Source organism: Grus americana, chromosome 1 (genome assembly GCF_028858705.1).
Source record: "Grus americana isolate bGruAme1 chromosome 1, bGruAme1.mat, whole genome shotgun sequence".
In the NCBI taxonomy this organism is placed as follows: domain Eukaryota; kingdom Metazoa; phylum Chordata; class Aves; order Gruiformes; family Gruidae; genus Grus; species Grus americana.
The window spans coordinates 181,348,752-181,372,283 of NC_072852.1; the positions used below are offsets into that span (position 1 = coordinate 181,348,752).

At 38.1% G+C, this 23,532-nt stretch overlaps 1 protein-coding gene across 2 annotated transcripts in view; it reads right to left on the bottom strand.

Moving 5' to 3' along the window:
* The window catches only part of TDRD3 (tudor domain containing 3), a 119,582-nt gene that overhangs the window by 57,314 nt on the left and 38,736 nt on the right, over window positions 1-23,532 (bottom strand). The window contains exons 2-3 of one of the 2 annotated variants that reach the window (XM_054817631.1): window positions 15,068-15,152; window positions 10,893-10,958 (exon numbers count right to left, since the gene is read on the bottom strand). In XM_054817631.1, the coding sequence (XP_054673606.1) occupies window positions 10,893-10,958; window positions 15,068-15,152 (151 nt within the window). Of the gene's footprint in view, window positions 1-10,892; window positions 10,959-15,067; window positions 15,154-23,532 lie in introns of those variants that run through there. The other variant, XM_054817639.1, reaches the window with a different exon arrangement.

Below are 23,532 nucleotides of genomic sequence, written 5' to 3' on the forward strand. Positions count from 1 at the left end.
AAAAACACTTAGAGAGAGCTTTTGCAGCCAGAGAGAGGAGTGAGAAGATGTAGGAAACTCTGCAGACACCAAGGTCAGTGCAGATGGAGGGGCAGGAGGTGCTCCAGGCGCCGGAGCAGAGATCCCCCTCCAGCCCGTGGTGAAAACCATGGTGAAGCAGGCTGTCCCCCTGCAGTCCATGGAGGAAGGATGAGGGGGTGTAGAGATTCCACCTGCAGCCCGTGGAGGACCCCACGCCGGAGCAGGTGGAGGCACCTGAAGGAGGCTGTGGCCCGTGGGAAGCCCATGCTGGAGCAAGTTCCTCGCTGGACCGGTGGACCCGTGCAGAGGGGAGCCCATGCCAGGGCAGGTTTGCTGGCAGGACTTGTGACCTCATGGGGGACCTACACTGGAGCAGTTTGCTCCTGAAGGTCTGCACCCCGTGGGAGAGACCCACGTTGGAGAAGTTCATGAAGGACTGTCTCCTGTGAGAGGGACTCCATGCTGGAGCAGGGGAACGATGAGAGGAGTCCTCCCCCTGAGGATGAAGAAGCGGCAGAAACACCGTGAGATGAACTGACCGTAACCCCCATTCCCCGTCCCCCTGTGCCGCTGAGGGGGGGAAGGTTGAAGCCGGGAGCGAAGTTGAGCCTGGGAAGATGGGAGGGGTGGGGGGAGGTGTTTTAAGAGTTGATTTTATTTCTCATTGCTCTACTCTGTTTTGCTTGGTAATAAATTAGATGAATTTCCTCTCTCAATTCAGTCTGTTTTGATCGTGACGATAATTAGTGAGTGATCTCTCCCTGTCCTTATCTCGACCTACAAGCATTTCGTTATACCTTTTCTCCCCTGTTTAGTGAACGAGGGCAGTGACAGAGTGGCTCTGGTGGGCATCTGGCCCCCAGCCAGGGTCAACCCACCACAGTTACCTGAAAATGCAACATATCCTGCTACACACATCACAGTTCATGTTAAAAAAAATAAAAAACACCACACAAAAAACCCAAAACCAACCAACCAAACCACTTCATCACATTTTGGTGATGAAGTACACAGTCATCCTGACCCTCTGAGAAATAAAAATTAATAATCTGTTGCCGCTCAACTGATCTCTAGCACCTAAGAGATAGCAGAAAGCATGAAAAAGTGCACATTTCATCAGCTTCTTCCTTTTGAGAAACAGAACAGGTAGCCCAGAAGAACACAAAATGAGAGCAGATAACAGGAGATAAATATATATATATATGAAAAGAGAAATGAATAAACAAAAGAATAGAAGCAGTGAAACTAGATAAATTAGAAGATTAATAAACAGGAACTTTATTTAGGGTGAAAACAAAAAAGAAAGGAAAATTCTTTGGAATACCAAAAAAGCACGGAATTGTACTAAGAGGAAGAAAACAGTCACTAAAAGAAGCAAAAGCAGCACCCTACAGATTTCACTTCTTAAACGGTTTTGTGATCACAGAATGATAGAATGGTTTGGGTTGGAAGGGACCTCAAAGATCATCTAGTTCCAACCCCCCTGCCATGGGCAGGGACACCCTCCACTAGACCACGTTGCCCAAAGCCCCATCCAGCCTGGCCTTGAACACTTCCAGGGAGGGGGCATCCTCAGCTTCTCTGGGCAACCTGTTCCAGTGCCTCACCACCCTCACAGTGAAGAATTTCTTCCTAATATCTAATCTAAATCTACCCTCTTTTAGTTTAAAACCATTACCCTTCGTCCTATCACTAGATGCCCTTGTAAAAAGTCCCTCTCCAGCTTTCAATCTTGAGACAATAGCAAGTAATATAAACTTTCTATGTAATTTTCCTATTCTTGACGCTTTCAAATAATTTTTACATTTGAAGGCACACCCATTGTTCATGACTTCAAATCAAACCATGGAAAATACAGTATTTAGGATGGAGGATTTCTCAAAAGTTGAAGTTGTTTTCTATTTGGAATCTACTGAAACTTGAAGCTTTCTTATCTTTTTTCTTCAATACTGAATATTTGAGTAAAAGAGCATAAATAAGAATAACAGTATTTTTATTAAATGCTGACTGAACCTTGTTTCTTTCAGTAACAATTAAAAGACCAATTCTGTTTCTCATACAAATGGAATTTTTTTCCCTTTATATCCAGTTTTGCCTCTGTTGAAAATCTAATGTATAGTATGAAAACAAGTTCCCCTCCTCTATCTGTTAACTACAGCTAAGCAGCCACACAAACAGAAAAAAGATTCCTTCTATAGTAGTGAATGAATCACAGTGCCACATTCATGGGTTACTTCAACACAAGTCTATACTTGTCATAAATTAACACTAACAGTTTTTAACATTATACAGTGTTTTCAAAGTAAAGACGAAGAATCACTAGGCAACTGAGAAGCATTTCTAGTTAACCACAACTAGGTTTGTCACTCAGCTGAGCAGTAGCTTTACTATGACGGCAATTTCTTTCACAAATGAGCAAATTCCAGTTCTAAGTGCTTGCCTTTGGTTTTAAACAACTGTTTAGTCAATCCCTTAACAATCTGGAGTGCAAAGAAATGAGAGCTAGACTAATTATGGATATATGTGCCAGTATGTTCAGGGTTTTGTATCTCAGTGTCAAGCATGCACTACAATAAAGCAGAGCTGCTCATTTGTTGAGCTAGGACAATAGCGTCTGCTTCTTTAACAAACTTAGTTACATGTCATTTCAAAAACAGGTGCAAACTAGGAATGGAAGTGTGTAGTTTTCTCAACTATACACCACATTAACACCACAATTACTTTCACTGACTTCATCAGGACCTTAGAGCATCCATGCCTCCCAGTCCCAGTTCAGCTCATTTCCCCTCTCATCACATAGAACAAGCACATAGTGATAGGAGAAAAGAAAGTCAGTCTTCCTGTAAAACAAGGACAACCATCACGGGTTTTCAGGTGAATCCAGAAGACCTACACCAGTACTCGAGTGGACTATTTTAAAGTGCCATTGTGAGAACCAAGACAGGAAAAAAATACTATAATAAATAAATAAAAATCAATTTTGGTCAACAGGTACACTTATATACTTAATCAAAGAGTCAGCCAATCTGAAACCTCTTCAGCACTCAGGTGCTGAATGTCATACACAAGAGGTTGAGACAATTTTTGTCTCAGCAATAATTTCTAGTAAATTATCAAGTATCCTAAGTAGTAGGACTGGTTATATCCCCACTGTTAAGGTTGTGAGTTGCTTTCCATTATAAAAACACAGCTTTCAGTTCCCTTACTAACGCTTTGAACACTTCATACAGTAATGTTGAGTATATCAGGCAATTTCTACATCACACAGGAGTCCCCCCCCAGGAAGGGGAAGAAAGAGAAAACATTTCAAAACCTCAGCTAGATCAATTTGTTTCTAAAAATGGACAATATGTTTGGCTTGCGATTAAAGCAAGTTCTTTCTTTCAAGACTTCTACAACCTCTACCCTTTGAAAAAAAAGGACTGCAATTTGACAAAACTGTAACTATATCTGGAATGAAAGGATATGTATTTTGTAAAGACATCTGGTAAATGGCTATTGAGCATACAAGACAGATGAGAGGAGGAAAAAGTAATAAATTAAATATACAGATATAAAAACCCTAAAAACAGCCCATAATGGAGACAGTAGCAAAGTCCAGAACTCTTAAAACACTGACTGATGGGCCACTGTAGCATAACTCAATGGCCCATCAAGTCTAACCTTTCCATAGATCTCATGGAAAAAAACAAACTTATTACAGGATAAACACCAAGAGTGGACAGAAAGGGCCACAGAGGTGATTAAGAGACTGGTACATCTCTCCTATAAGGAACGGCTGATAGAACTCTGACTGTTCAGCCTGGAGAATGACAGTGGGTACACAGCGAAACATAGGAGGCTCTGTCTGAACATCAGGAAACACGTTTCTACTTTGCGGGTGATTGAGCACTGGAACAGGCCACCCAGGGAGGTTGTAGAATCTCCATCTTATAAGACATTGAAAAGAGATCTGGACATCATCCTGGGCACCCGGCTCTAGGTGGTCTTGCTTGAGTAGGGGCATTGAACCAGATGACCTCATCAGGACCCTTCCAATCACAACCACTCTGTGATCCTGTGACTATTTTCTTGTATAAAATCCCATATTATTATTTAGGTAATGCCTTCATTCTAAAGTTCCAAATAGTACAGTTGTAGCTTGCTCTCTCCAGAAGTACTTACAAACTGGACAAACAACTGCACACATGTTAAGGCTGGAATGCTATGAAAAGCGACTCAGATGACATTAATTAAAAAAAAAAATTAAAACAGGAGAAACAAGTAGAAAAATAAAGAAATTGCGTTTTATGTGCCCTAGTAGTACTATAAACAGCTTTCAGTAATTATGTAAAGGATGCAAATAAAAGTACTAGGCTAAATGAGTCATGGAATGAAGACAAGCTTAATCGCATAATTAATGGTCTGTTTACTTTTTCAAGGTAAAAAATATAATAATAATATCTTACACTATATAATGGCATTATAATATCTAGACCGTAGGTTTTGCATTAACTTACGATAAAACTACTAGATAAGTCAGCATCTGAAATTTGTAACAGCAGAAAGAGGCATAAGAGGACTGACTGGAAATGGAAGCTTAATAAAAAGTCATTCATACATACCACATCCACTCCTTCCTCTCACAAAACCTATCTGTGCTAATTCAAGAACACACATGACTCTTGGAAAGGAAAAAAAAAACAAACACTCAAAAAACCCCCCCAAAGTAAACAAATATCCACACTATCATATGATATATACACTCAGGTCTTTCCGAACACAGTTTAAATTAACTAAAATATCATTCACTCATGTAGTTAGCTTATAGGCTTCTTCAATATGAAGAAATGAATCTAAGTGCTTACATCACACCACGTTCAGAAAAAAAAAATAATTCTGAAATATTTACACCCACTGACTGGAGGGGAATAACAGATCAACAGTTGGAAATACTATCTCTATCTCCAACAAATCAATAGCCTTTCCAGCAAATCCCAAAAGTCAGTAAAAATATTTTGCATCAGTGCTCTTCAAACAGTGCTTATACCTGCCTCAATGTCTGCCAATTAAGACATTACTGCTCACAAATAGGGATTAAACCACCACTGCCATCCTTAGAATGAAAGGAGATGCTCCAGATCAAGCTAGGGTGACAAAATATCTAGAAGCATACCTGCCAATATGATCAAGACAGAAAATGTTGTAATACATTAATCTCTTCAGATCCTTAAGTTACAGAGATAAAATTTCAAACAATGAACAACAGCTGGCTAATAACCACAGAATGATACAATGTTTGGGTTGGAAGGGACCTTAAAGATCATCTAGTTCCAACCCCCCTGCTGTGGGCAGGGACACCCTCCACTAGACCACGTTGCCCAAAGCCCCATCCCACCTGGTCTTAAACACTTCCAGGGAGGGGGCATCCACAACCTCCCTGGGCAACCTGTTCCAGTGCCTCACCGCCCTCACAGTGAAGAATTTATTCCTTATATCTAATATAATCTACCCTCCTTCAGTTTATAATGGTTATCCCCTGTCCTATCACTCCATGCCCCTGTAAACAGTCCATCTCCAGATTTCTTGTAGGCCTCCTTTAGGTACCGGAAGGCTGCTATAAGGTCTCCACAGAGCCTTTCTCCTCTCCAGGCTGAACAACCCCAACTCTCTCAGCCTGTCCTCATAGGAGAGGTGCTCCAGCCCTCTGATCAGCTTCATGGCCCTCCTCTGGACTCGCTCCAGCAGCTCCATGTCCTTCTCATGTTGGGGGGCCCCAGAGCTGGACGCAGTACTCCAGGTGGAGTCTCACCAGAGTAGAGGGTCAGGATCACCTCCCTCGACCTGCTGGCCACACTTCTTTTGATGCAGCCCAGGACTCGGTTGGCTTTCTGGGCTGCAAGCACACATTGCCAGCTCATGTGGAGCTTTTCATCAACTGACACCCCCAAGTCCTTCTCCTCAGGGCTGCTTTCAATCCCTTCCTCACCCAGCCTATAGTTGTGCTTGGGATTGTGCTGACCCACGTGCAGGACCTTGCACTTGGCCTTGTTGAACTTCATGTGGTTTGCATGGGCCCACCTCTCCAGCCTGTCAAGGTCCCTCTGGATGGCATCCCTTCCCTCCAGTGTGTTGACCACGCTACACAGCTTGGTTTTGTTGGTAAACGTGCTGAGGGTGCACTCAATCCCACTGTCCATGTTGCCGACAAAGATGTTAAACAGTGCTGGTCGGAGTACCGACCCCTGAGGAACGCCACTCATCACTGTTCTCCACTTGGACGTTGAGCCGTTGACCACAACTCTTTGAGTGCGACCATCCAGCCAATTCCTTATCCACCGAGTGGTCCATCCATCAAATCCATGCCTCTCCAATTTAGAGACAAGGATGCCGTACGGGACAGCGTCAAATGTTTTGCACAAGTCCAGCTTGATGACATCAGTTGCTTTTCCCTTATCCACCAATAATTTTCAACAAGTTTTAGCAACAAGACTATATTTTACTCTTTTCCAAACTGTTACTGCACTGTCTTCCTAGAGACATTGCATGGACACAAACTGGTCTGAAATCAAAAACTAGTCAGCCTCTCACAAAGATTTAGCTTATTATATCTAAAGTTATATACTTTTTCTTAAAAATATGGAAACAACCATGTCTTTTTAAGAGCTCCTGAAATACACATTAGGAGCTAAGAACACAATCAAACCACTGATCAAGGTGAAGAGCTCAAGGCCCACAGCTTACCTAAGGCTGCCAAACAGTTATTTCTAAAAACACTATGATGCAGTTTGATTTGTCAGCATTAGCGCACACATAGTCTCATCCAAATCATCTCAGTTGGAAAAAACAAACAAACAACTAAAAATATGTAGGATTACTTTTGACACATACAGTTTCAAATGCCGTTACATCAGGAGATCTGATGTAGCAATCCCTCTCACTGGATAGTAAAGAAAAGTACCTCAGGACTGAAGGAGGTTTTTTTTAAAATGCAGATTAGTTGTAACTGGAAGAGCACATCTGATCATCTCTTTTTTTAAGGAGAAAAAACAAAAAAAAGCCTGTAGGAAACCAAAATCCACAAAGAGACCCTAAAAGGCAACAAAGCACAGTTAGCTGTATTAACCTAATGAGAGAGATATTGAGATGCATATGAGTAACCTTAAACAGGAATTAGAATCACTGACTACTTATGTTTTAACTGCTTACCATCAATCTGTTAGTATTCAGAAAGCATCTCAGCTCAGAAGTGAAATCCTGAAACCCTTTCTGAATGCTTCTTCTGGATTGAATGTTTCCATTGTAATGGAACATAAATACTCAAAACCAGTTATGCCTTAAACATTACTACATTATACATTATAAAACTTTATAGTCGTCTTTGCATTTTTACTCTATTAAAAATACTTAACAGATATTTATGGTGTAGAGTCATCTAGATGGAAATGGGAGGGTTCCGCTTTTTCAAATCCTATGCAAATATGGCCATCTTGTGGTGAATGCTGGTAATATTGATATATTTTTTTAAATCCACAGAAAACAGAGATATAAATGAGTGATTAAAACATTTCTATGTATTAATGACTGACATTGATAACCACCTATAACAGTTGAATACCCATGTTTCACACCAGGACTCTGACAGCTTTTATGCAAATATTTGCCTATTGCACTAATACTACAAAATAAAGTTATTTTCTATGCAAGATGGAAATACATCATATGCTCTCAAGATACAGATAAATAATACTGATCCTACTCTTGAATGAGAGGAACAATAGTAGCATATAATTTGTTTTCTGAAGCATTTCTGAACCACAAATGACTACTTTCTACTGAGAGATTATATTAAGAAGTCACTCCTGTCTCAAATGTATCCTTTACTTGCATAAAGCAAATACTCTCTTTTACAAGCATATAGTTCTATAACATAAAATATCTGTATACATTGCAAGCTAAATAGCAGCACTTATTAAGTAGTCAGATTTGCTTTATGTCACTCAAAAAAAAGGGAACACTACAGTTAAAGCAGAGTACACTAAATAATAGTCTGGGCTAAAAACTATGAATAGAAGTCATTTCTCAAACACAGACTTCTGTGCAATCACGACTTCTTTTCAAAACCTGAAGGATTATCTTCCTCCAGCAAACGGTTTGCAGGTGTTTGGTTTCGGTTTTTTTAGAAGAATTTTCTAAATCTATGATCCAAATAAAAGAGAGTTGATTAAAGTAAGATCAAACTAAATTTTACTCTAAGTTCACATGTAAAAAATCTTGGCTCCTTAACAATACTACTATCAGTAAGTCCCTGAGATATAACAAATTTAACCATTTGTTAAACAAACATTTGTCTTTAACAAAGACCATTAGGGGCCATAGTTTTCTTCTGTTTTGCCTGTTTCCTCCAGCTTCTCGAAATTCCTGCTGCTGTTGTCAAGATTCATTACCTAGAGAAAAAAATACCGTTTTGCTCTGTATTTTCACTCTTTAACCATTAAAAATTGAAGGAGTCTGTAAGCATGGATCTCTCTCAACTATCTGACAATCTGGGAAACATAAATACCTTGAATCAAACAAACTTTCATAAAGAAAGTTTTGATTTTACTGAATTCCTGCAGCATTCAATCCTATTATCCAGTCACCCATCTTCGTCAACTGTAAGACAATCCCATGCGGAACTTTATCAAGCTCCATTCAGTAACAGTTTCTTTTTCCTTTTTTTTTTTTTAAATTTAGGATCCTATATGTATACTGGTTTGTACTGCCAGTAACAAAAATGAGAACCCTCAAAATGACACAGTAACACAAAGCAGAACGTACATTGAAGGGAGAGCAGCAAGTTTAATAGGGATCCTTGAAAATGAAACTAGATTTCTCTCACCTTTTCCACCTTTTCATTTTCTGAGATGTTCAGTTTTACAAAATATAGATGTATTTGTGTGTGCAGAAGGTTTTTCCCATGAAAGGGAAACTGTTATCTCACAGGTATTCCACAGCACTAACCACTGCAGTTTTCAAACACATATCCCTCGTTTTTGTGCAGAGGTTTTGTATTTTGTGGAAACAAATGGCACAATTGCACCTTCTCTAGTTACAGCTCAGAAACAGGAAAAACCCCAGTGGTGACTTGGGCAGCTAAACTAGAAGCAAACATTTTAAAGCATATAAGTAGATTCTCATACTTAATGTCCATCAAATTGACAAAATTAATGACAATTTTACCTTAAATTGACCACTTGAACTATGTAATGACAACGGAAATTTAGAAGACATTCTCTCTAAAGGAAATGGACAAGTTATTAGGTATATCCTTACTGATGAATGAAAACTGAACAACTACCTCTAAATAAATCCCACCATAAAGCCACAAAACTCTGAAAAAACAGTACTACTAAAGTCACTTTGAACTGAAATCATGTTTCAACAGCAAAACTAAGTAAGGCAAGCATTACCACACATACAACCTTAATACTCTGGAGAATTATATTTAACCAAATACATTTGGACCTTGTGAATATTACTCCAATTAAGCAACCGAGAAATGAACAGTGCAAAAACAGATGCCATAAAAAGCAATTATTTTGCTTGTTTTCAGTATTTCAAAACCAGGATACTGAAGAGAGAGAAAAATATTAAATTCATAGACATAAGAAAGAGCTAAATCAAATTCTTTTAGATGGTGAAGAGTTATTTAAGCACTGAAATATCTTGAAGAGCATGTTATCCAGAAACCTAAACAGGTAAACAATCAGTTTCATAAAATATCATCTTGATTTTTTTAAGTAATACCTGCAAAAAACATAGCTCCACATAATAAGAAATAAAGTTAAAACTTTTCCTAGAAAGTTAGTTTAATAAGTAACATATTGCATGCACAGACTGCTGCCTGGTTAAAAACTATGATCCTGCAATACACGCTCTCTCAAGTCGGCTTTTCATATCTGACAAAAATGCTCCTGCTGTTGTTCTAGTAGAAACCAGTGTTTGCAGCAGTCACCAGTCCATTTAGACAATAGCATCAGCAGAAAAAACAAATCTGAACAGCTCTTAACAGCCTATCTCATCGATCTTGCTTTCTTACAATAAACCCACCTTGATTTATCACTATTTGGATTTCAACAGTAATGAAAAATGTTTCCTTAGAACTTTCACATCAGTGATATAGACTGTCAATACTTGGAAGTGAGGGATAATGATCTGAATTGAGAACTACTACTAGGTTTAAAATAAAATTCCTTCATTTATCCACTCTCTTAACTGCATGTAAGGAAGAAAACAGGAAGGGAGGACTGAAGGGGCCAAATTTAATTTTTATCTAAACATACAACACGTGTTAAAAATCTAGCACATCCAAGTTTCAAGTATAATACTATTCTGTAGCATATATAGTGTTATACCATCTAACATGGTTTATCCACATAACCTACAGGATACAGTGTAACAGGAAAATTACATAAAGTGTATAGCTATAATCATATGTACCAGTAAGTCAAGTAACACAGTATCAACACGTATCACTATGTATCATAATGATACAGCTGCTTTGCTTTATTCCTAACCTGCTTTGTTGCCCTAGTAAGAATAAAGGAGGGGAAAAAATGAACTTCTGATACTATGTCAAGATCAAACAAGTTAAATGATTTTTGAGTAATAAATTAAGTTGCCAGGGTAGTTCATACTCATTTAAGCATTTTGAAGTTGAGAAATAAGAGACTCCTCTCTTTATGAAGTCTAGTGGATTAACTAATATGTTCATATATTTATAATATACTCAAAATATCGGGTTATTTTGCATGTGAAATAATGACACAACCACGGTAATGCAGCATAGAAGGCTGTCATCACACAGAAGTCACAGAACACAGAAAAAGTGAAGTAAAAATATTGTCTACCTTTTCCACCTTTCCACCATTGATGTCACTGGGGAGGAATTTCTTGCCAATCGTTCTTAAATCTGTCTGAAATTAATACAGAAGACAGGAGAATATTAACCTAAAATATCCTGTATTGAAAAAAAAAACCATAAAATAGGAAAAAGGGTATTTCTTCCATAATGCCAACTATTTATAAACTATTAAAAAAAATCCTCTGCCTGCATATGATGAAAAAAATTCAACAACTAAAAGAGTTAACAAAAGAAATCCTTTTGCTTATTAAGTCAGTCTTGTTTTAAGTACATTTTCAAAGACGATTAAAATGCTTTTAATACTCAAAACAAAATGACTAAGTAATGTTTAATTATTAGACATAACTGAGGCTTAATAGAAGTAAACTTCTTTCTTGGCTCTCCATCTGGCACTTAGAGAAAAGCATTTTTAGTTTGTGTGTTTTTACACGCACAAATCCTTCATAAAAGGTTGGGATTTTTTTTTTGCAGTTATACCTGGAGTAAAAGCTTACATCGTATTTCCATTCAATGCTTTTTAACTTAAATGTCTGATTACTTCTTTTGAAAGTGAAGTAGACAACTGCATAACATTATTCAACAACTGTGCAACATGGCCACTGACAACATTAAACTAAAGAATTCCTATGATCAAAGGAACAAATCTCCACAACAGCACTTTCCTCACCTAACACTGTTCGGACAAGCATATCAGTCAGGGTGATGTGTGACAAAAGGATGCACCAGATGGCTAAAAGGTGCAGCATGTGAAAACAGGAAACGAAATAAAAACTTATTAAACTTCACACATTAGGTTTTTAGTACATTTACCTGTGTTAAGGAAGAAGGAAAAAAAAAAAAAGCACAGCAGTGCAGCCTGAAACACCTGTTTTCTAAACTGCATTGCTTGAAATAAGCCTGTTGTTTTAAATAGAACATGCTGGTGCAGATTACTGTACCGAAGCTGAAAACCCTCCTTATTTCTTGTGATTGTAAACACTTCCAAAAGAAGAAGGGCTAAATGTAATTACTACTAGAACTTGTACAGTAACTTACCATTAATATATGCCAAGGGACTATTGTTTCAGCATCCTAATCTAGAACTGAGCAGCACTATATTTTAGTATCCACAACACTGAAAACAAGTGGTTTATTCCGGGTTTCAGCGAGAAACATTAGTACCCTACAAATAGAAAACTGGTTGTAGTGATGCTCTTTTAGTGTATTTACTCTGAGTATCTATAAATGCTCAACCCACTTTCTGTTGCACAAGATATCCATAGACAGTGATAAGAAAGCACATTCGGTTTTCAATCTGAGCCCACTTGAGGGAACTGATCTGTCATCTGTCTGTTATTTATCTCTGAATAGCACACAGGCTCCTATAAACTGTTCCGCATGTTCCATATCCATATAATTGACAAGTCCCCAGCAAGGTGCTTTGCAATCACAGCAGCAGGAAGGGGACACAACTTTTACAAACTCTTACCCAAAATAAAAACATTTGAAGGACTGAAGGTACATTTATGTCTATTTCATACTTATTTTAGTAATTGACAAAAAAAGAAAAGGTCGGTTGACTTTTTAAGTTTCTTTTGCCTGAAATGTGTCTCTAGCAGTCAAGAAAAGAATTTGTGAATTTGTAAGAAGTGGAATCTAAATTCACTGTTTTCCTGTCATTGAAGCCACGCTGCTATGCCCTACTTACTCAACAGGCAGCTTAATCTTCTGGGCATCAAAACAACTGTTTCATGACAAAAATATCAATAAGCAATTAAAACTAGATTTGGAGTACTTGCATAACATTTCTGGTTGATTTTATTTTTTATTATCTATCAAACTGCAAATACAACACATACATGTACAAATGATCGTGCTAGTACTTGCTCCAGCATATAATTACATGCACGGTAATACCTAGCAACTCGGAAGTATTTTATTTGTTTTCTAATAAAGCAGTTATGCATTCTCAAATATATATACGTATGCTACTACAGTCCCAGAAACCAAATGCTTACACTTTGCATGTTTTGCATTACATTCTTTGCATTTTTGCATTATAATTTTGCTTTACTACTTTTCACATTCATTACATGAATTGGTGCATGCACACATACAAGTGATCGAACACATACTTCAAAGAATAAATGAAAGGAGCACAGGGGATATTCTTTTCAGAGTATCATCCTAAAACAACAGTGGTTGAATCTCAAAGATGCAAAAAATAATCCCTAACAATTCTCATTTACAATTTCATTAAGAAAGAATACTTTTCTGTTAAGCACTCTACTACATTGTTTTTCCCCTTGAAACTACATATAGTTATTACAAAGGACAAAGTTTACATAAATCCCTATGCCGTGCATACAAGCTATAAAACTGCTCAGTATGGATGACTGAGAAGTTTTAAACAAAGAATACATAAAATTCTCAAAACTCTCCCTCATGATTTTGATAGAATAATTTAAAAACAAGTTAAAAAATACATGGATTAAATGGCTGCCCTATTTTCATTGTTACTGAAAGGGAGCAGACCTACTAATGTTTACCAGCAATGTATATACTAAAATTCTGAAAAACAGGAATTCACAGGCACACTTTTCTCGAGTGCCTAAAAGTATTAAGGTTTATTGCTTCCATGTTGTTTCCCTATCTTGTATATTTTTGTATTTATTGTTGGCAGGAATAACGACTACTAATCCAGATTTCTACAGTAAATCAAAAAACCCGTCTGTAGTTACATAGATATGTACACATCACAGGAAAATTCACCATTAGTTTGAACAGAATCATAGAATGGTTTGGGTTGGAAGGGACCTCAAAGATCATCTAGTTCCAACCCCCCTGTCATGGGTAGGGACACCCTCCACTAGACCACATTGCCCAAAGCCCCATCCAACCTGGCCTTAAACACCTCCAGGGAGGGGGCAGCCACAACCTCTCTGGGCAACCTGTTCCAGTGCCTCACCACTCTAACAGTAAAGAATTTCTTTCTAACATCTGATCTAAATCGACCCTCCTTCAGCTTAAACCCATTACCCCTTGTCCTGTCACTACACTCCCTCATAAACAGTCCCTCACCATCTTTGCTGTAGGCCCCTTCAGGTACTGCTAAGCTGCAATTAGATCTCCCCAGAGCCTTCTCTTCTCCAGGCTGAACAATCCCAACTCCCTCAGCCTGTCTTCATAGGAGAGGTGCTCCACACCTTTGATCAGCTTCGTGGCCCTCCTCTGGACTCTCTCCAACAGCTCCATGTCTCTCCTGTACTGAGGCCCCCAGAGCTGGATGCAGTACTCCAGGTGGGGTCTCACAAGAGCAGAGTAGAGGGGCAGGATCACCTCCCTCGACCTGCTGGTCACACCTCTTTTGATGCAGCCCAGGACACGGTTGGCTTTCTGGGCTGCAAGTGCACACTGCTGGCTCATGTGGAGCTTTTCGTCAACTGACACCCCCAAGTCCTTCCCTGCAGGGCTGCTCTCAATCCCTTCCTCACCCAGCCTGTATTGATACCAGGGGTTGCCCCAACCCATGTGCAGGACCCTGCACTTGGCCTTGTTGAACTTCATGTGGTTTGCATGGGCCCATCTCTCCAGCCTGTCAAGGTCCCTCTGGATGGCATCCCTCCCCTCCAGTGTGTTGACCACACCACACAGCTTGGTTTTGTTGGTAAACGTGCTGAGGGTGCACTCAAACCCACTGTCCATGTTGCTGACAAAGATGTTAAACAGCACCGGTCTGAATACCGACCCCTGAGGAATGTTTTCCCTGAGGAATATGCTTTAAGGAGCATGATGTCCAGAAGTCAAACTAAGTAAGGGTGTTTTATTCATCCCAATAAACTAATATTTTGTTCTACAATTTCATACCCATGTCAGTACACAGCACTGACTGATTTTATTACTGCTTGTACTTTGACTTTAGATTTACATTTCATAAATATAAGAATATTTTCTGACTGTAAATTATGCCCTTTTTTCTCCTCCAGGTTTCACAGGTTGGAATAAGTGTTACTTCCAAATAAAATTTGCAACTCATACAAAAGGAGAGAGATAGATACTCTGTCCTTTATGTAAATCAGACAAACAACGGTACACTTAGCCACACAAACCTCCACTTGAGCCATTACATATATCATTTTTAGCATGATTTGTCAGAAAAAAGTTTTCACAATCATAACTTACATTAAGAGCAACTAGGATAATGTCATTTGTATTAACTTTTTCAGAGGAACTTATGCAAGCTTCAATTCCTTCATCTGAAAGATACCTGTTAAAGAAAAAAAAATAATATTAGAATATCACATGATGTATCTATTAGGCAAACATTTTTTCTGTATAAAAGATTATTGTATTTAGTTTGTATCTTTTGCGCTGGTGAAGCATAGATTTAAAAATACTTCGAAAATGACTTCAGGTAATCAGTTTCCTTATACTGGTATGAGATTGAGTAAAAGATTTCTTCTTCCATAATTTCTAAACAAAACAAAAAACCTCTACTTATTAAGTGACAGTCATCATCCCAATTATGTCAAATAGGGTAACACTACAGTCCTCATGCCTGCTCCCTCAAACTACAGGAACCTGGTTTCAAAATCAACCATTTGGGCTTTACTTGATGGAAGTGGCATACTTTCACTCAAGCACTTGCAAGGAAAAAACAGGAAACACCAAAACAAACAAAAAAAGCCCCATCCCACACACAACACAAACAAACCACATCGGTTTCTAAAGAGTAAGACTGTAAGCCCTCAAAGGCTGGGGCACATAACACTGCCATCCTATAAAATGTATTCTTACTTGCCTGACCTACAAAGAAATTGATAATAATGGAAGCACATTACAGTGTATCAATACTCAAATATGGTGGAAAAAGTTTAAGTAGGAATAGAAAACCTTCTCCACAACCACATTTGGAAACAGCATTTGTGACCTTCATAGTGGTAGTCCAGGATCAGTATCTTTCTGCAAAAATTCTGTGAGCATACAATAAATCTGTTAATCTGAAAACTAAGTAAGTTTTAAATGGATTCAGCTAATCAATTCAAAAGGGCTGACCTATTCTAACCTCCAAAAACACTTTATAGATAGATAATTTTAACTTAAGTGGTCAGAAATTGTGACATTTGTTATTCATTTTGCCTAATATTTCCTATTCAAAACCCCGGTTTTCATTTTTACGTAGCTGGCAATCTGCCTTCTCGGCACAGCTCTTCACTTTATTTAAATACATCACAGCAACCATTAAATAATTGATATTTGCTAGATACTCAGTCTGAAACACAGTACTCACACAAATAACTTAAATAACTACCTACGAAGAAATCACCATTCCCCAAGGTATAAAAGAATGATTTAGGAAAGAAAGCTTAATATACATTAAGAAATATTAAACATAAATATTCCTGAGTGCTTAAAAAAATACTTCTTTTTAAAGAGAATAACATCCACAACATAACATATAAAGAAGCCAAAGCATTTGAAGGAAAGTAGACGTGACAGGCCTCTTTGATTCTAGCTCAGGTAACATGAATATCACCCTTTCCAGCCCTGACAGTGTTGCCAGACTAATTAATGATCCCACGTGTGCTCTAACCCAAGCACTTGATGGGATCTAACTGTTCAAGTTGGATACTGACATTTAGCAAATCCTGAGGGACCAGGAAAAAAAAAAATACCCAAACCCAGATGCACTGAATGGGAAAAAATGCACATATAACAACACGAGGAAAAAAACCCAAACTATTTTTTATACAGAAGGCACACACTTGAGGAGAATAATGTGGCAGGATTTGGTGGCCTGCATGGGAATGCACGATTTCCCAGCTGAGTGACTCTGAGCTCCAGTACTACAACCTGTGAAGATTCAGGTAACTACTGTGAATTAGCAGATGGATCTCATTAGCTGGAGTCAGAAGGTAAAGTAGAACAGCATTCCACTCTGTGCCAGAGGAAACCAGAACAGATACATCCTACAGGCACTATCGTACTCTCGAGGCTTCAACTGTGGTTTAATTACACCAATAGACTTCCTAGAAAGAGCAGTATCATAAACTCCACAAGCGTACCTTCTGTTATCTTCAGTGTAAAATTGAACATAAATTCAATACCAGGGGTTGGGGGGGAGCACAAAATCCATAAGCTGAGTTTTAGACTGTCGGACAAGTCGTGGAAAGATTCCTCCTCTTCTGCTACTGACGTAAATGAAGTCATTCTTCAATTCTACTGAAGCTAGCTGGACTGCAGTTCTTTTATGGAGTTTCTAAGCTTAGTAATTAGATGTAAGCACTACTTTTTCCCAGCAAGACAAAAAATATTTTTAGAGAATGAACAAAGAAGAATCTGACCTAGAATTCAATCTTCCCTAGATAGGATAAAAATGATTAATTCTGCTATCATGAAATTCACTGTTGATTCATGTTTTACTTTCTTACTTCAAAGTGAAGATTGAATCACAGCTGTCAAAATCCCACTCTGCTTTACTCAAAAATTTTCAGTTTGTAACTTTTTGTATATAAATTTATATAATTAATTTATAATTAATAATATTATTAATATAATTTATATAATTAATTTATAATTATAATTAATTTATCATTTTAATTTATAATTAATTTATAATTAATTCAAAAAAGCATAATCTGTGCACATCGAAGTGGGGAGGATATTTTATAGTTTGGGGTTGGTTGGTTTGGTTTTTATAGATATTTATTACATGAAAGCATAAATTACTTATGGATTTAAGAACAATTAAAGAACAATTCTCAGAATCAAAATTACTTTCAAGAATATAGATCAAATCAGCAACTCAATCTCAGCAAAACTACGCTGAAGAACTTCAACAGAGGGAAAAAAAAAAGAACAGAATGTGTCAGGTGTTGCTTCTGCACAACAGGATGTAAAAATGCAGATTTCATCAGAAATGGTGAGGAATTGGTCAGGGAACAAACCACACCCAGGAAACACTGCACACCAGAAGTAGCCAAAACACAGATTTCTCCTTCTTTAATATTAGTTTGGAACTAGTATCTATCAAGTCAGTCTTTTTCATTTTGCCCTAACACAGACTATACAGCAACAAGTACTCCAAATACATGTTCAGATTTTCTTTACAACCTTACAGAAAGTTCTCATTTAAAATAATTGTTTTCTTTTAAAATAAATGCATTTATACTGAAAAGAATACATCATCTCTCAAGTATGAAAAAGGAGTTACAATAGGCAAAATTAACTATTCAACTGGCATAATGTTTCCCCTCACAACATACAGATTATAAAGTCTGAAATTCTTTTTCCAAGCTCTGAACAGTCCCCTTTTCTATCCACTTTTTGTAAGGGTATGTGATATGCTGATGGTAGGACCTTTAGAACATAAGGCAACTCAATCATTTTGTTCTCTGTATTAAATGAAGCAAAAAAAAATCTGACCCCAAACAAAACCAAAGACAGCAAAAAGCTCCTCTAGGGTCAAGAAGAGCAGCCCTGAAGCTCTGTCTCTCTCATATTCAAGTGCCTCACAATATCTACAGTAGCCATTCTGCACATTTTGTAAAATACTACAACCTATCACAACCTGAGATAATGAAAGGTGAACTACAGTGTGATCCTATTACATCAATCCAACATATTTCCTATTGCCAAGGTGTAGGAAGCAATCCTAAACCACCCAAGAACCAGACCACACTGCTGGAAGCAGCTCATGAGCTCCCCATCCACAAGAGGTACCTGGCATTGTCATACAAGCTCACTAATTCTTCTGCTCCATACCATCAAATCGTTAAAAGGCAAGGGAGGAATAGCCTGGCACAGAAACACTGCTGCCACAATGAACAAACTTCATAAAATAGTTTGGGTTGGAACGGACCTTTAAAGGCCATCTAGTCCAACCTCTCTCCAATGACCAGGGACATTTCTACTACGTCAGGTTGCTCAGAGCCCCATCCAACCTGACCTCGAGTGTTTGCAGGGATGGGGCATCTACCACCTCTCTGGGCAACCTGTGCCAGTGCCTCACCACCCTCACAGTGAAGAATTTCTTTCTAACATCTGATCTAAATCGACCCTCCTTCAGCTTAAACCCATTACCCCTTGTCCTGTCACTACACTCCCTCATAAACAATCCCTCACCGTCTTTGCTGTAGGCCCCTTCAGGTACTGCTAAGCTGCAATTAGATCTCCTCGGAGCCTTCTCTTCTCCAGGCTGAACAACCCCAACTCTCTCAGCCTGTCCTCATAGGAGAGGTGCTCCAGCCCTCTGATCAGCTTCGTGGCCATCCTCTGGACTCTCTCCAACAGCTCCATGTCTCTCCTGTACTGGGGCCCCCAGAGCTGGATGCAGTACTCCAGGTGGGGTCTCACAAGAGCGGAGTAGAGGGGCAGGATCACCTCCCTCGACCTGCTGGTCACACCTCTTTTGATGCAGCCCAGGACACGGTTGGCTTTCTTGACTGCAAGCACACACTGCCGGCTCATGTTGAGCTTTTCATCCACCAGTACTCCCAAGTCCTTCCCTGCAGGGCTGCTCTCATTCACTTCATCCCCCAGCCTGTATTGATACCAGGGGTTGCCCCAACCCATGTGCAGGACCCTGCACTTGGCCTTGTTGAACCTCATGAGGTTCACATGGGCCCACTTCTCAAGCTTGTCCAGGATGCCATCCAATCCCTCAGGCATGTTAACCACACCACTCAGCTTGGTATCACTGGCAAACTTGATGAGGATGCACTCAATCCCACAATCTATACCCTTGATGAAGATATTAAACAGTACTGGTCCCGATACAGACCCATGAGGGACACAACAACAAACATTTCCCAATTACACACTTTTGCTTAAGGTGAAGGAGCAAATAAATAAATAAATAAATGGGTGAGAAGCAGCCCAGCTGCACAAAGCTCTCTAAGAAGTCAAAGGCTAGCCAGTAGCTGACCACTGACATCATCTTACACTGACAACAATGAGACAAATTGTTTCCTTAACACACAATGCAGATAACACTGCCCTGGAAGATGAGCCTGAAAGACTTAAAAGGAGGCAACTATGTTCCAAATGGCAGCTTCATTTTTGCTTTATCCATCAAAGTCTTAAGCATCCTAAAGAGATATTTATATTTTCAAGGAAATTAAAAAAAAAAAAATAATTTAAACCAGCAGAAAAAAATCAAACACAACACACACAAAACCACACTGAAATTTTCTCTATGAGGATTGGTAACTAGAATAACATACATTGCAACTACCTTTGGTTTCCAAGAAAAAAAGTACCCACTAGTCTTCTTTCTTGCACGTTTTAAAACAATCTCAAAGTTATAAATTGAAGTAATGCAGACAATTCAATTTATTTCAAAGGAATTACAGCAAGTAATGCTGCATGAGTCACACAGGGATTTTGTGGTCTTGGAACATTAATATAAATTAAAAAAAAAAAAAAAGAAGTAAAATCTGTTTACAAACAAATGGGCACAAAGCTGCCGCAAACGGTTGAGATGGTTATTTGTGGAGCATTCTCTGGGGAGAGGAGACCAGAAGAGAGAGGAAAATAAATGCTTCTGCTGCAATTCTTCCACATTATGCTTGCTAAAATCTGAGGGGTATGTAGTACCTATTCCTCCCCGTGCCCCAGCTCCACTCATCTGAGACATGTAGCAGTACAATTCTCTTAGCAACAGCTTTTGTCAGAAGAACACCTCCTAGAAAGTACCTAGATTCTTACCTTACCTTCAAATAAAGCATTAAAACAAAGCCATTAGTAATGAATCAGCTTTTTCTATGGGAACCATTCACATATAAATCCAAATCTGCAATTTTTCTGTCAAAATGTTCTCAATAAACTTCTATGAAAAACAGATTTTAGTAATTCTTCCTTTGTAATACACAGAAAAACGTATTACATCAGTGACAGGCAGAGCTGTTTTCCCACTGCTCCTTCATATCAAGTATGATGTCAATTTAATAACCCACTTTTGTACATTATAGGCGTGCACATTCTCCTTTTCGGTATTTCCCATTGCTAAAGGCTATAACTCTGTAGTACCAATCTCACCTGCGCCTCTACTTATCTCATTTTATCTTCCGCTTTACTTCATCAAGAACAGATTAAACCTGACGTGGCCTAAATAGACAGATTTCTGTACTGCTACACTATTACCACTTATGTCTGAAACACTGAAGAAATCTGCAGTATCAAAGGAAGATGCATCTTTGCTTGTCTATACTGCTGGATCAAATACTTGATCTGTAGACAAACATGCATGTGTATACACACACTTTAAAACATTTAAAATAAGAGCTTTATTCTAGAGTTAAATCCACCAGGTAAACAACTTTCCTGATGATAATTTTTTTCACAGGCAGCTGTCTTGAAAAGCATGTTTTCTCTATTTGTAATTAACAGGTCATGCACAAACACAAATCTTCAATCTTTAATCCTTTTCCTATCCCATATTACATTTTTCTAGAATTCCTCTAATTTTCTCCTATCATCTCTACAACTAACATTTTATTAAGGAGAAGCTTTCTTTAAGGAAAGAAGTAAATAAGGGAAATTAATATTAATAAACATGCTCTATAAAAATTACGTATTTCAGACCCACAACTCTTCACAGAATCACTGTGATATTAGCAGAAAGCATAAACTGCACAAACATTATTTCTTTTAATTCACTGCTAGCCGCATGAAACAATGTTGAAGTTTCATAGTAGATTTTCTATAGCTATTTTTAATGTGTGTATGCAGAAATCAGAACATTCCTTCCATTGCTTTGCTAAGAAAGCAGATTTATACAATCGTGACATAGAAAAGATAAGGTTTTGAAGGTGGAAAAATAAATACATTTGCAGAAAGCTTTCAAATTTCTCATACTTCGTGACACCACAAAAGAGGAGAACAATTTTAACAATACAGCAAAGTGCAACTTCAAAGAATGCACTAGTATGAGACCACCACTGGGTGCCAGTATTGTTCCATAACAGAAGAACCATTTCTGCTATATTAGCTATTTAAAAAACTTGGGAGTTCTCTTAATATAGGGTTTCAAAACGTTCTGCTGAATTTCAGTAGCATAAAGGAATTATACTGCAATGTTACAAATTTTATTGAGGGGCTATCATTAGACTTGTTAAAAAAAACCCCCAACACTACACATTTTAAAACATTATTTTGCTAAACATGAAAATCAGATTTTAAAGAAGGTTTCTTCATACCCTACAACCTGCCTAAAAATACTGGGAAGGCAACTGACACTGTTCTTCCCTTCAACTTCTGCGCTTTTTATTTAAAGAATAATATAGAATTATACAAACTACCACACAAAATAAAATGGAACTTAAGGGTGAAAAAGAATAGAGAAGATTTCAGAAAGATTCAGAAGTCTCGCCAAAATTAGGGTCAATTGTTCCTTTATCCACATCACAAGAATCTGTAAGGAATGACAAATGTAGATTCAGTGGCATTCTTGGCAATTTTACTATTAATATTCCCACATCCAGAAAAGTGATGTTTTTCCTAACGTCTAACTTCGCTGCATTGCCTTTTGTTGCCTCTTGTTTTCTGCACATCTAGGGAGAAGAGACCATGCCCCTTTCCTTTTTGCAGTCACATTGAAAGACTTATTTCCTACATCTTGTAGATCTTGCTCTGTATCTTGTACATCTGGTATATCCTCCTCTATATCTTGTACTTACACTGATGATTATTGCTATCCAAGTGTATTTTTGTTCTTCTATCACTTTTCCAATTTGTTAACATCACTTTGAACTCTGACCCTGAGCACTCACAGCTTCGCATTCCTAAGGAGCTTTATCTTGTGTTTAAGCTTAGAACTTCATGCTCCATAATCCAGGTGTTTAATGACAGTATCAAATAAAACTTGACCTAGAAGATGCCTTAATGCAGCCTCAGATTTTGACAGCGAACCATCCGTAGCCATTCTTTTTAGTACAGTCAAACCAGTTTTATAACTGCCTTATAGGAACTTAATCTAAACTGTTTCCCTATTTCACTCCTTAAAGATGCAAAGCCAAAATGTTAAAATAACAGAATGTACTGTATTATATCACCATTAAAAACTCACTAAGTTTGAAGTGGAATTACACTAGCAAAAATTTGCACCATCCAGAAAGCACACTGAGAATTACAGAATTTTGGTTGCAACTAGGTAAGCATTTAGATGAACAGACACCAAGGTACTTAAGCCTATCTTTAAAATATTGCTGACATTCTAAAACTGGTGCACAGCCACAACAGCACCTCAGTTACCCGGGCAGTTAAACTTGCATCCCAGCTACCTAACTTTTCACTCCTGGGAATACACCACTTCCTTAAGTGCAGTCTCCAACCCAGGTCAAGCTAAAACCCCAGAAAGAAATTCATAAAATATGCATTCCCAAGCTCAAGTTCTCGCACGTTTAGCTGACAAAAATTAAGGCCTAAACCTCTCTCAGATGTCTATGACACTTGACTTTCAGTAAAAAAAAAAACCTAAGAAAGCTCATGTATTTTTAGAACAAAATAAATAAAAAAGGGAGATTTTTTTTTTACATGACATAGTAAAAGCAAAATGCCTGTCATTACTGCCTCCCCACACCTTTTTTTAAATGTGGAGAAGCAAACGCAAGGTAATTATCTAGCAGTAAAATCTATTTTGTCAGTGA